The sequence below is a fragment of the Anopheles funestus genome, chromosome 2RL (assembly GCF_943734845.2).
Source record: "Anopheles funestus chromosome 2RL, idAnoFuneDA-416_04, whole genome shotgun sequence".
Lineage (NCBI taxonomy): Eukaryota > Metazoa > Arthropoda > Insecta > Diptera > Culicidae > Anopheles > Anopheles funestus.
In genome coordinates this window covers 69,774,947-69,789,605 of record NC_064598.1, presented here as the reverse complement: position 1 = coordinate 69,789,605, position 14,659 = coordinate 69,774,947, and the positions used below count along the sequence as shown (strand labels likewise).

Genomic DNA, 14,659 nt, shown 5'->3' with positions numbered 1-14,659 from the left:
ACATCTTTTCGGCTGACCGGGTCTGGCCATTTAAATGGTTTGACGTAAGAAAGGTACCGGTGACCTTGCGCACAATTCGGTGTGAAAAGTAAACAGTAGGACCCTTGGGCTTAAAACGGCAGCGACCATTGTACGGCATCCTTCCGTAATGGTGGCGCCGATGGTTTTAATCTTCTCGGCTGCAATGTACGATGATGCGGCACGAATGCAATTCTTGTCGCATGTTTAGCGTCAATGGTTCCTGTCTGTCTGGCGCGTAAGGATGGTATTGGTAATGGGGAATATGTGTGTTTTGTTCTGTTTGTCCTGTGGCTTTATTTGTAGTTTTCGGGTTTTTGCGATGGTGGAAATTGGCGCCAAATCGAACTCACATCGAAACCGCATTAATATCACATTAATTCGGACAATACTAGCGGACGAATACAGCTGACGGGAGTATGGAGAAAGATTCCTGAGAAAGATTGATGAATGGGAACGTAAGGAAATGTAAACAAAACACAGTATTGTTGACCGATACGATCGATGTTCGTGAAATGGATCTTAAATTAATCTTTAAAGTTATGGTTCCAAGATAATCCGATCAATAGGTGTCAGTTTAAGGATATTCCTGTCGCTTAACTTTCGGTGATGTGTTAATCTTTTCCAAATCCGGATATCGAAAACATAAAGTTATTTGACCATTTCGTAAAGCACTCTGAACATGTCTTGATCTTCAATCGTTCTCAAAAAGTTTTTTTTTTTCTAATTCACTATATTATGGGAAGATAAAATCTCCTAATTTCTACACGATCATCAACATACTTTCTTCACATCGTTGGCGCTAAATCTAAGCTTTTAACAGCAATAATAAAACCTCCTAACGATGCATTAACGAAACAATGCTCTTTGTTTTTTTACGATTCGCTAACTGCTGTGCACATATACGCTCGTATTCCCTTCGAGGGAATATGTGCGAAAAATTGTGCGGTGTTTCAGTCGTCGAAAGATGAAAAACAAATAAAAACCCACTAGCATGGTACATGTTCACGACAGTGCGGTGCGATGCTACCACACAGCCGCATGATGTCACGCATGAATATCCTGCCAAAATTAACTCGCCCGTTTCTTTTGGGTGCGCCAGCTTTTCACCATGATCTACGTTTGTTCCATTTGTCTGCAAGCCAGACACAAAGAGTTTTAGTCGAAAAATCACGTCTCTTTAGTGTTTTTGTGGATGAAACTGGGTAGTGGCTGAATGTGGATCGAGTGGTTTTTGTGTGGAAAGATGTCTGTTTTTTTTTGGAGTGCGGCAGATCGGAAGAACCCCTGGAGGCGTTAGTGGAGTTTTCCGACATGAAGGTTAACAACCGAATCAGGTTTAATTGTTTGTTCTAAAAATAATTATTTTATTGCATGAATGCAGCTTTCTGCCTCTAGAGATTGAACACTACGAATTAAAATTACATGCACCTTCAATTCCATTAAATAGTCAAAGACTTTGGTTGTAATTATTTGTTGAAATAGTACAGAAAAGTTATATTTTAAATTAAAATCTAAATATTCATTAGCAATTGATGATATGAGAAAAATGTGATGCAATTTTGCACATATCTGATTTTGATTCTCAGTCAATGTTGATGTTGGAAATAATCAATAAATCTAAAATAAATCGTTAGGAGCCACAACCTACGATAAAAGATAAAACGGTCTATGTCAGCTATCAGGATCAGGATACAACTCCTCCTCCGATACGGAATGCACATTATGAACCATTCACACAAAGCGGAAGTAGACTCTTGGCAAGTAGACTGAAGATGATTACATTCATCTTCTCCAGAGAAAGGAAGCTTTTCATGCAGCAACTTTTTTTTCTGCTTAAAATTTGACTACCTCCAGTCATCGAAACCAGCTGATGATGAGAAGGGTGAAAAAGATAAAACCGAAACGACATCCAATGCAACGGAATGCACCTCGGGCGTAGATGATCTAGATTGATATGTGCGCGTGGCCCGGGGAGTGCTTCTGGATATCATTAGCAGCTTCTAGCAGCGACGGATCATCCGGTCGGATGTCGTTCGGCTTTGGTGAGCTGCTGGTTCGTGCTTATGGCTGCCTTTTTTCGGGTGTAGTAACATCTTAAACGATGAGATACAGCGGCATGTTGGTAGCACGGGTACGGCAAATAGGTATAAAGCGAAAGATCCTGAACTATTAATAAATATTTCCTGGCGCGTGGAACGGGACCTGAAACGAGAGGGCGACAACCAAAATGAAAGGGTTTTGGAACGAAAAAAAAAGAGCGGAAAAAACTCGACCCTTTTATATTTTCTTCGGTTAAGGGTTTTTTTCGGGGTTAAGATTTCCTCGTCCTCACGAAAGAAGCTTGAGCCAGCGTTTTAATTTCTCTCCATTTCTTCAGAAGAAAGTTGCAGCCAAATATAATGTGTGGTGGGAATGTGAAAGGTTAAGCTGCATCGCTTATGAGTTTCCTTTCATGCCCAGCCCAGGATGAAGGTGATCATCTGCTGTCAGTGCAAGCTGTGTAGGATATAACGTAAGACATGCCTGATGGGAATGTAAAAAAAAGTCCACCGGAGCAAGACAAATCATCTACACTTTTATGAAGGTGGTATGTCTTTTTTTTCCTAGTATTTCATTTACTTACGAGGGAGGATTAACACAGGGGTTTCAAACGAATGAATTGGTTCGGTGTTGTAACCCATCCTTTTTCGGCATTACAGTCGTGAAATCGAAGCGACTAATTTAGAGTAAAAACCAGAATGGTTAAAAACACGCATTAGGTTAGCGTCAAGTCAGTATCGAGTGGTTTTTGTGTTGGACAGTTTTTTTACGCAGTTGAAAGCGGCATAAATAATGGTACGCCATCGCAAACACATCTGCCGGGATGTGGTACGAAGTTTGTTGGAATGCTGCGTTGCCAACTGCCGTAGTGGAACTGTGTTTCGTCGTTAGGAAGTTTCAATTTAATTTTCCGAAAATTCTCAAATTCCATCATCAGCACTGGCGGAGAGTTGTGGAATGATTTATGCCATACTTGGTTAGCCATCATTTTCCCAACCAGCGGCAATGTGCAGACATAGTTTTTCATGGTTTGGATTTTTTTTTCTCCAATTCAATTAAAGCATACTTTAAAGGAACCATAAGTCAATTCTTAGATCGTTTTTTACTTTATGTTGAAATTGTGGAACTACTAAAAAAAAAAGGTGACATATGAAGGGCTGATTCATACCAAGTTTAATGAAACAAAAGATGTGGCTTAACGTTCGTCGTAATTATTTATTACACTAGAACTTTTATAATAAATCAATCAAATATAATTTGAAAATTGACTGCTCTAAAAAATTTCCATAAAATCATGCAAACAAGTCAATTTACTTTGCAATTATAAATTAATTTAATTAAAATTAGTTTAATGCCCATGATTTATTGCATCTGCTTGCATATTAGCATTATACTGAAGCAAAGCCAAATTTGTATGGTTTTCGTAACGAATATGTATAATATTTAATCACGTGTTTGTATGTAAATTTGGAGTGAAACTTTTAAATTGTGGTTTTTTATTAAACTCTTTAGTGTTTTGTTTGTTACATAAATATTTCTAAAAGCAAAAAACACTAACCTTGTATGTTCGATGTGTTTCGGAGGAGAACAATAATTCTACTGTGCGGGAAAATGTTTTTCATAACATTTCTAAGGTTTTGAATTATTGTTCTAATATTTATTCGTGAGAATGTAAGCACATGTAGGACTAAATAAAAAAAAACACATGGGCTTGGGAGTTTTATGTTCCAGCGGCAGGTTGTTATTATTAAACTAACATCCTCTTCCTGTATGTGTTTTGTGTGCCTTGCAACAGCAGCCACCCGTTCGGTGTTACCAGCAACCCACCTGGCTGTAAACCAAGAAGGATGGCAGTATGCCACCATCGGAATGAGAACCCGGAGATTTTTTTCGGTACAAAACTAGTGAAGAAATGCAAAAATAATTATAAAAAACAGAACACACACGCATACCAGCGTTTGTGATCCTTAGAACCAGGTGCTCACAACACAACAGAACCAACCATCCCGCATGTATAAAAGGTTATCATCGAAGCGAAGCAGTGAGATTGTTTTTTTTTTGCTATATTCCTCGTGCAATGTGGAAGTATGTCAAAAGTAGGTATGGAAAGATGAAGAGAAGAGGGAAAAAAATACTACGAGTTCTTATTGGAGAAAGCGGAAGTAGGCGCCGAACAAGTTGCTCAAGTTCATCGCCTGTTCGCCAATGCTTGTACCTTGCCAAACACCCGGAAGCAGCTCATCCGGTAGCGTTCGTGCGACAGGCGAAGTAATCCAACACCATTCATCTTCAGCCTGGTCGACGAATGAGATCTGTTCGTGTATGTATCGGGATGCAGGAAGCGCTTACCGCGAAACACGTAAAGATCATGGCTGCGTACAAAACGTGAAGTAGCTCTGCTTAACCTCTGATGGACTCGGTCAAAACGATGTTGATGATGATGATGATGAACGAAGTGCTGAAAAGTAAATAATGTCGTTGGTAAAGAAGTACCTACTGCCAAAGAGCCCAGCAGCAACTAGAACTCTACTAAAGCCCTAGCGCAGAGAGGAAGCGTCTGTTGGCAGGTACAGTGTGAGTGTGTTTTTTTGTTCTTCACTGTAATGGTCAACTGCAAGAAATTCAGGACATTCGGCAGGACAAGGTGGTATGTGGAGCAGGTTCAATCCAGTAAAGTGAAATGTGTCCGACCCGTTTTGACACGGGTCCATCGTCCGTGGCGGATGTTGATAGCAAGCAAAATGGTTCCGGTTGCTTGTGACACCTGCAAGACCACGTCCGCTGTCCACGCGCTTCTGTACCGCATTATTCATTTTTCATTTGATGTGTGTCTGTGTGCTTGGACATTTTTTTAAAACCATTTTTATAAGCCCAAGAAAAGTGAAAAACAAAATATAGTGGAATGAAGGAACGGTGTGTGTGTTTTTATCCTTCCGTTTTCTGAACCGATGCAAACGCAAAACTCCAAAACGTAATGTAATTACCTCTTGGTACGTTTTGGGCCTCGTTTTCGCTTGAGGTTTTTTCGCTTTTGGTTATCGGAACTGAACGATCGGGTTGAGTGCGTGTATGCTCAGGACAGGTCGGGTACAGCCAACGCAATAATCATCATAACTGCACGTTAATGGGTCCGTGCGTTCGACCAAACGAGATGCACCTTACCGGGGACGATCGTAATGCATTAAGCACAGAATGCATTTCGGGGCAAAGGAATTGAAGAGTAGGGTTGGGTTTTCATTCAAGACCCAATCTAATGGAGAAAAGGCACTTTCTTCCGTAAATAATCATTAGCCGGTACAAGGTGCCACTGCATGGTTCCAATGCATTTAACGTCACCAGAGAGTGTTCGGAGAGAATGGATGAAACATTTTTGGGGGTTGCGGTTGAGCGATCTGTCATGAGTTTGGAAAATGTAAGCACGCGACCAAAAGATGTACGTTGATAAGTGCGTTTTTTGTGGACATTAGAACGGCCAGAACATGCATTTTGATTATATTTAAATTCTTAATTTATGAATCATTGAATGGTGAATTTTGGGTAGGTTTTATACACGTTTAAGAACATTAATGTATCTATCTAAATATCACTCATAATTACTACAGTTCGTTGAACCAACAGTTATGAAAAATAAAACAAAAAATAATGAGGATTATTAGCCATAGGTGCGGCCCAAAGTTTTATGTGATAAACGGCACCGGTTCCATACGAACGAACCGGTTATCAAATCCCATCCGGATCGTGTCCCCAAAGTAAGGACTGACTATCCGGCTACGTGGTAAACAAATTTTAGTAAGCTAGAAATGTCCGGCGTCACCTTCGAGGTCGTGAAGCGATAATACTTCCTAATAATTCTCATCGTGACATCATTTTTATATTCGGTTTTCTAACCGTACTCAAATTTTGAACCGTACTCTAATTATCTTGAATGATATTGCAGATTATAATATTTCTCAAATATATAAATTTGAAAAATATTAAGTTGGTCTTTCACAGTAAAATACATGTAAACAAGAATATTTAAAAATAATGAAACTGAAAATTACACATCTTATGCCAAAACATACAAAAATGTTGGTCATTCTAGTGTGCAGAAACCGCTCACAATTGTCCATTTGCTAGTAATGTGTATTATTTCCATTCACATCCATCCCTTTTGGTGGTGCAACCAGAAAAAAACTGAAGTAAACAAAACTGAAACTCCATAAGAAAACAAGGTTGGAGTGTGAAAATGGCAGTAACGCATGGCAACGACCTCAATTCGCAAAAAGTTTCTCGAGCGGAACCGCTTCCGCAAGAAGTAACCAACACGACGATACGGTGGTTTCCAGAATTTCGGAAGAATTATGTAGCTGATGAAAATATTTATATGCACTCCACTAACACATAGTTTTCGTGCCGTTTTTTTCTGCATTTGGCATAACGAAAAAACAATGCACGTCCGGGAAAGGAGTAGGTGAAGAATCGGATACCGCCCAAGGCCTGCATCGAACAATGGGGGAAAGAAATCTCAACATGTGCACCCATGTATAGGCCCAGTTCCGAACAGGGTGAGGAAAATACAACCCAGTTCCAGGCGTACTGAAAAAGTGCACGTGTGCTGGAAATGCACAATGCACACTTCCTTCGGTGGTGCATTTTCTCTCGACAAGTAAAAAAAAACGCATTGGTGTTGCTCCTTTTTGGTCGGTTGGATAGAAAACACCATTTTTCTGGAGGAATAATTCGAGTAAGGAAAAAAAAGAGCACGAATCACAACGAGTGCCACTTGAACCACGCACACAATACGTAGGGGCGGCAACAACATCTACCGCCCGAACGGCAAACATGCATGAGCAATCCGGAAGTATAGAATATCATCGGACCAGCAGCATCCCCGAGGCGGCCACAAACGTTCATCATACAGTTTGGTGGAAGGCTCACGGCATTGTGGTGGGGACACATTTGCAGTTGTGAGGAAAACGCATAATTATGCACGCCTGGCATCGTGCCCATCGGCCGGAAAAGGTTTCCCCGGGAACGGTTGTCAACTGACACGCACTGGGCATGTTCGCCGTGCGTCTATGATTTGTCACCCGAGAAGTGTACCACCGAACTGACGAACCGTACCGTCGGCACGATGCGTGAGAGGTACATATTTTCAATAATAAAGAACCTCTCGAGATAAATACTCATCTTTCTCGTACGGTTGGGTTGGGATGCGTTTTCATATCACTCGTTCCATTTTTGTAGGGCACGTTCGGGTGTCTTTCGAGACGAAGCGACATGCCCGTTGCACCCATATGTATGTTTTTTTTCCTCGTGTGATTTGATGAACCGAAGATGGATGGAAACCGATTGATGGCACGGTCTGGATCAATCTATCAATATTTTAATCATCGTCTCGATCGATGTTATGTTTGTTTGTGTTTAAAAAGTGGATCGTAGTATGCTGTTTGTTTTGCCGGTGATCGGTATCGTGCAACGCGATCTTACTATAAACAAGCTCATTAAAGTGTCCTTGATCCTGCTCTTTTTGTTTTGCTGTTGAGTCGGGAGACGGGTATGCTTATTTATTTTTTCTCGAATAAATGGGTTTACTGGTGATGAGTGACGGATGAGAAGTGTTTAAAGTACATACACACGCATCGTGGAACCGTAGCGCCAACTCGATCAATAAATAATCAACGGCAGATCAATGTAAAAGGTTAATAATTTGTGTATGGGAGTGGCATTTAATTTACTACTGGCTAACTATAATTTTGTTTAAAAATTATGTTGTACTAAATTTGTTTTATTTATTTCTTTTTAAGCGTTTTCTGAGAGACAAATGTTTTCTATAACGACTTACAATTTTAAAAAAAATGTTATGCAATAAGTGTTTTATTTATGATTGACTTTGGCAGTAAAAGTAAAAGTAAAACATTAAAATAAACATTGCCCTAAAATCGAAAGGATTTATTATAGTAATAACAAGATAAACAAAAGTAATCTACAAAATTGGATGTGATAGAAAATACTGATTCTTGAAAACTAAAACAAAACAACAGAAGATAATGAACAAGCTTATTAAAGATTTTTTTTTTGGTCGGTTAGAACGGCCTGGCAGTATGAAAACTTGTTTTACCCGCACCGTTTATCATATGCACTACCGGGCCGCCCCGTGGTACGGCAAATGGGCCACAAATTAAGGATTAATTATATTTTTTGTATTTTTTTCTTGAAGTTAAAAATATGGCACTAAAACTTGAAATAAAGAAAAAAAAGTAATAAAAAAATCCTTTCCCACTGAGACAAAGATAAAATTAGTAAAATTGGAATCATTTCAGGAATTTTGGATTCAAATTGATGTGGAAACTGTACATAGATATAGATGTTCAATTTTCACAACTTTCTCGAGCTTTTTCCAGATGAAATCGATTATATGTAAAGAGTTCTACACTCCAAGCACATGTCCAGCTTTTGTAAATGAAGGAATAACTTATACCTTATAAAATTTTGAAAAGGAACTATTTTTTTTATCCAGATGAGACGAACATCTAACTCTAGAAAATCCATATCAACTGAATTTCTGAAAAGGGTTCATAAATAGAGATACATCTATCTCCTCATTAGCTAATTTCGTTCGAGACTTGAAACAAAAGTTTTTACAAAAACAAAATGATTCATGAAACATTATCGTTAACCTCAGAATGAAAATGTCTTTTATATGCACATAATGTTGCTTATCCGAGTACCCGTCAAAAAGAGTTCAATGCCCTTTTCAATGCATTTTTCGCTTGTACCGTTTCGGCGCAATTTATCTTTCTCCTGCATGGTCCATCCTTCATATTTTGCTTCCACCGAATGTGTGCTTCCATCAAAGTTATAATTTTACGAAAAGATGCAAATGAGCGGGTTCCAAATGGTGAAATAAATTTAAAGTTTAATGAAATTCTTATCAATTAGTTCACCCAGAGCTTTGGTGCTGGTTGCGTGTCGTTTTGTCAGTAATATGCGGTGTCCACTTCCTTGCATCATTGCTTCGTCGGTTGATGTTGTTGTTTGGGTACATTGCAACGATCAAGCCTGCGAGCATGTACCGAAGTGCAAAAGGATCCACTTTCCCATCCAATCCGTACTGCTGGGTTTGTTGGCCTATTGTTTTCCTTCTACCATCTTTTCCATTTCTTTGTGAGTGTGAAAGTGAACCAGGAACCTGCGAAAGCCATTTTTCCCACGGGCACAAAGCAGCACGAACGGTCCATCATCGTCAGCTGCAATTTTGCAATTTTGCAGAACGGCAAGCAATCAATTTGCATATTTCCGTCACAAAATTTTTCGGACACTAGCGGATCAATTTTCCACTCCCGGACGTATGGGACGTATGCTGATGATGATGATGATGAAGGATGATGCGGAAGATGATGGTACGGTGTGGACATGTGTTTTTTGTCCGTGTGACACGCTACATTTTTGGCTAGCGTTTCAGTGTGGGTTGCAATTGTTAAATTTTATTGCTAATTTATGCGTCCCACAGAACGTTCTCGTATGTTTGCTTGCGGGTTTTTCGTGTTTGCATGCAGTGAAAAGCAAAATTTTGAATGCATTGGGAAATGTTTCGAAACGATGCCAGTCGTTGATTGCAAAATTTCCTGCTCCGAAACATACTGTTTTTCAAACGGCGAATGAAATGGGATGTTGTGCTGCATTTTGCGGTTCGCTACAATTAAGTCACACTAAGTGCAAACAAATCGCGTTGATGACATAGGAAAGCTTGTCTTCTTTTCATGCACAATAATACAATTAAAACCAACGAAAGCTTGTCTGCCACATGTTAGCGAGCTAGCGCTTGTAGGGAAACGGAAATAGTCGGATGATTTATACTGAATCGTGACTAAATGTTGCTGGTCGGTTCTTGCCGACGGTGACATTCGGTTGACGTGATCAGAGTCTTTTCTTCGCCGGCGCCGGAAGATCGTACGAGACGCGAACGTGATTCGAAACGCAAACGTTGACATTGTGGTCGGGTTTTGTTTCTGCTTGCATCAATAAAACAACGACAGAAATATCGACATTTGGCTGCAATGCTGTTCGTCCAATGCAAGTGAAAGCATTGCCCTTCAGCTCCGGTGCCACTTGTTTAATCGACCTGCGTATTATTTGTATCGTTAAAAAAATCGCTTCCGATTCGAATCCTTACGAGTCGTTGCGTCAACAAAAGAGTGCCAGATTAACACCCATTGCCGTGCTCAACCTTCACACACACACACATGGACGGGGTCACAATGAGCTGCATTCACAAAAACCACACAAAATGCACCAAATATTCCCAATCATAACGATGGCCATAAATCTCTCGCGAAACAAGTGGATGCGAAGGATGATTATTTTTTATGTGGCCCACCGTACTCGTCCTTTCTGATTAACGTAAGCCAAACAATAGACTACACTTTACTCTGTCGCCCGCCCAAATGGTTTCCTTTTTATGTTTTTGGGTGTATCCGGCGAGGGTTGCACCGCTTTTCCTGATGGAAATGATACACTTTTTCCACCCAAAAAAACGGGAAAACCCCTGAACTTCCCTTCTGGGGTTTATCCTTTTAGCCGAACATGTGAGACCCAGTGTTGGTGGTGCCATATGCAAATAAATAATAACCACAATCACCGTGGGCGCAACTCGTGTTCTCATCGTGGACGGTTGTTGTTGTTGCTTCTTTTGTCCCTCGCCGAAACGGAACCGGAAGGGATGGTTGAGTACTTGTTCGATTGGCTTAGTCACACGATTGGGCTAGAATGAGGAAGTGATTGTCGGGTAATAACATCTGCATATGCCAACAATTATACACTTCCGAGCAAGAGGGAAAGGATTACACGGAAAGGAGAACTCCAGGACAGATGTGAAGAAGCTGCACATTTGCGGTTTTCTGGAAGAATGCTGAGAAAGCTGGTGTGAAGAAAGTTCCCAAAGCGGAAGCAAGCTAACGAATCAATTATCTTCCGAGCACTTCAAGTCAGTGACAGACGCTGACGGGCATGATGGACGGAATGCCTTCAGGACAATGTCTTTTATGAATCGAAAATATTTTGTTCAACAAAACGATCCAATTTCGATCGGTTTTCGGTGCAATTACTGGAAAAGACCCGAGAGCCTAGTTGATTGTGATCGTAAAAGTTTCAGCAGTTTTTAAATTTATTGTTCATCGCTGTTGCAAAATTAAATCGATTGGCCAATTTTAGTTCCACACTTCCGGTTGGAAGTCGATGAGAAACGGATAGTGTGCACCGTGCTTGTGGTAATAACGCGCACTTGTCCCTTGACGATTGCACCGAACGGTCACATAAAAAAGTGTAACAAACTGCTTTGACCTGCAAGCCCACAGTGGTCCTGTTTTTGTCTGTGGTGAGCTACTCCGGACGGAGGGGGAAAATGACAACATTCACACTTACAAACATTCGCCGAGTTTTCCATCGCGCCCTTGCGCCGTTACGACCTCCGAACAGTGGAGGTCATAGAAAAACAAACAACTGTTCGTACCATATCCCTTGCCCTGGCCAATTTCTATCCTTCGATGGCAACAACCCTCTTTTTTGAGGTTAACTCGCACCCCTCGGAAGCTGCAGCGGGAACTCAGGAAGGATGTGAAAGATTCAGGACGAAGAGAGCTGTTGATCCACCGATCGCAGATTACGAGTCGAACGCTGAGATTGTGGTGTTAGACAAGGCGGTTTAAACTCTCGCTCTCCTCTGGACATGTATCAATTACAACGATGAACTTTAAAATCCACTTCCTATCCCTAGAGGATTCCCGAAAAAAAACCTGACCCGCAAATTGCATAACACGCAACTTGTGGAAGTACCTTCTTTACCTTCTGGCAGATCGGAACTGGTTTTTAAACAAAAAATCCCCTCGTAGTTGAACCGCATTTTTAAAGCAGCATACGACCCTTCCGTTGTCCGAATTCGGTCACGCACAATAGAGTCTAAAATTGCAAACACAAAAAAAAAAACAAGTAAAATTCTAGTTTCAGACCCTTCCGAAAAAAAACCTGAGATTGGCTTTATATGTAATGAATTTTAAGGCTGCGTTACGGTGTTGTAATAGAATTAAATTCCACTTGTTGTCGCTCCCACAACCACAAAACCGGATATCGGAACGATTTATCAAACTTTTCATCGTAACAAGTGACAGTGGGTGAGCACAGAGCGCATGATGATGATGGATGAAGGCTTTTGTATGATTGCTTGTTCTTCGCGAGGACAGTTGTTAGAGAAATTGTATGAACAGAACGATTAATTGTACCGTATGCTTCTAAGTAAGGAGTAAGGACATTGAGAACTGGTTGATGAAATTTGGAAATTTGTTGTAATAAAATAAAACAAGAAGCTGTAAGCTTCTTTTATATTGTTATTGTCAAAAATAAATCAAATTGCAAAAAATAGACCTAATATATCTGAAAGCATCATCACCCTAATCGATATCTGAATCGGGATTTGGCTACTGTTTTTTTTCATTGATCCTTCGACTCAATTGACCACATAAGCTGCAGTTGAACAAAATGCTTGCTTGATTATCGTTTGATCTTCCAATATGCAAATCATGCCTCAATTGAAAGGACAATTTCGGCTTAGCCGCATTTACCTTCTCGATCTTTGCAAATGAACCGTGCAACCCTCTTCCATCACGATGAGGTTGCTATAAATCCTTAACATACACTAATGGATAAAAAAAACACATTTCCCCTTTTAATGCAATGTTTCTTCTCTTTTGCAGCGTCACAGTTCCGGGTTATCAAGGTAATCTTCAGGCAGCTGTTTCGCACAGTGCTCAACTGGCACCCTGGGAGCGGTTCGGGGTCGAGTTTATCCTGACATTTATCGTCGTCCTGGCATACCTCATCTCGACCTGTTCCTTCAAGAAGTACTTCGGTTCGTCCGCGATCGTCATCGGTGCGGCATACAGTGCGTGCAGTTTTGTTTCGGTAATTTCTATAACAAAGTGAAGTTCTTGACATGATCTAATGTACTAATAAGCACATTGTACACTTGCAGATGCCTTATCTAAATCCAGCTCGCTCTTTGGGTCCATCATTTGTGCTGAATAAATGGGATAACCATTGGGTGTATTGGATTGGACCGTTCTTTGGTGGGATTATTGCTGGCTTGATACATCAGTTCGTGTTTACGCCAAAACAGAAATCGAAGAGCAAATCGAAGAGTGCCAATAGCTCGAACGTCTCTGCAGTCGCGGCAGAAGAGCCCAACAACTACACGGTGGACGTGAGCAAGATGGCTGCAACGCAAGGTATTGTTGGAAAGTTCCAAAACGCGCGTCATCATAGTGGTACACTACCCTCACGCTTCTGCCATAGCATGTACGCGAGTAGTGATCAACCGACGATAAAGATCGAACCACTGGAACCCATCTACGGTGCCGCTAGCAAATCGATGTTTGGCAAATCTCCGCAAATGTCTCGTTCGAACCTTAATCGCTCACAGTCAGTGTATGCGAAGAGTAATACCGCTCTGCATCAGGAAATTCCGGCCACAGTTGCTGCTACGGCTACCCTACGTCCAGGTGTATTAGTTCCAGCACAAAGCCTGTATCCACTGCGCGTCACACAACAGCAGCAACAGCAGCCCCATGTGCACACCCAAAACCAGAACGTACAGAACCAGCTACATCAACGATCGGAGAGTATTTATGGAATTCGCAATACGGTACGACAGCAGCAACAACTGGCAGAGCATCTTACACAGCAGCTAGCACCCCGGCCAAGCCACTCGGAAGGAGGGCCATCGTTTCAACCCATCTACTCCGTACGGAATAATCCCAGCTGCTCGGCGGATGGGTTGCGAGATGTTCACGAACAGGCCGGGTAAGTGTCGTAAGCGCACCGTCCTAATTGCACCTACTGACGCCATGTTCTTTTGTCTAACGAATAGTTCCCTTTTCTGAACCTCCTCCTTCCAATTCAGCTGCGATAAGGTAATCAACACGCTGGCGCGCACCGAGCGGCCAGAATCCGTGTACGCCGCCACACGCCGCATCCATTCGACACATTCGGACGACAGTTCGTACGGATCGTATCATGGAAATGGGCAGGGTAATACACCGCCAACGCGTGACCATCCGCACGGTGCCTACGGTGGTTCGCTGCTGCATCCGCCGTCAAGCTCTCGTACGCTGCCACACCCGCACGGACATCGGGGAGTCGTCATACACGATCCGAGCATGCCGCCTCCGCCACCACCGCTTATGAGCTGCAGCTAAATGCACAGACCGACCGCTTGAAGTCTGGTGCACCAAACATCTAATCCACCAATGAACTCGTGTAGTCGTTAAGTGTAGAATTTTGCGTGTGTACTGCTCCAACGCGTATTTACAGATAGTGATCCTATTAGTCGTCTAAGCATGTTATTTATAAACCGAACGAAGCCACAGAGCCCCGTAGAGTGTAGTAATTTATGGCAGTTCCAGAGCATGTCGCACTCCTGTATGAGCTGTAGGTGTAAGACTGAATAGCAGACCGAAGTAGGAGACAAAACCAACAAAAACCGATTGTATTGACATGCACTGTGTTTTAAGAATTTATGATGAATAAATGTAATCCTGGTTGAAGCTTGCTTCTTGTGTACATT

General features: G+C 41.5%; 1 protein-coding gene across 2 annotated transcripts in view; it reads left to right on the top strand.

Moving 5' to 3' along the window:
• LOC125766333 (neurogenic protein big brain-like) overlaps positions 1-14,639 on the top strand; it is a 29,538-nt gene extending 14,899 nt beyond the window's left edge. The window contains exons 4-6 of one of the 2 annotated variants that reach the window (XM_049432179.1): positions 12,792-12,999; positions 13,070-13,896; positions 13,997-14,639. In XM_049432179.1, the coding sequence (XP_049288136.1) occupies positions 12,792-12,999; positions 13,070-13,896; positions 13,997-14,291 (1,330 nt within the window). In that variant the 3' untranslated portion in view covers positions 14,292-14,639. Of the gene's footprint in view, positions 1-12,791; positions 13,000-13,069; positions 13,897-13,963 lie in introns of both variants that reach the window. The other variant, XM_049432181.1, reaches the window with a different exon arrangement.
• The last annotated feature ends 20 nt before the right edge of the window (positions 14,640-14,659 follow it).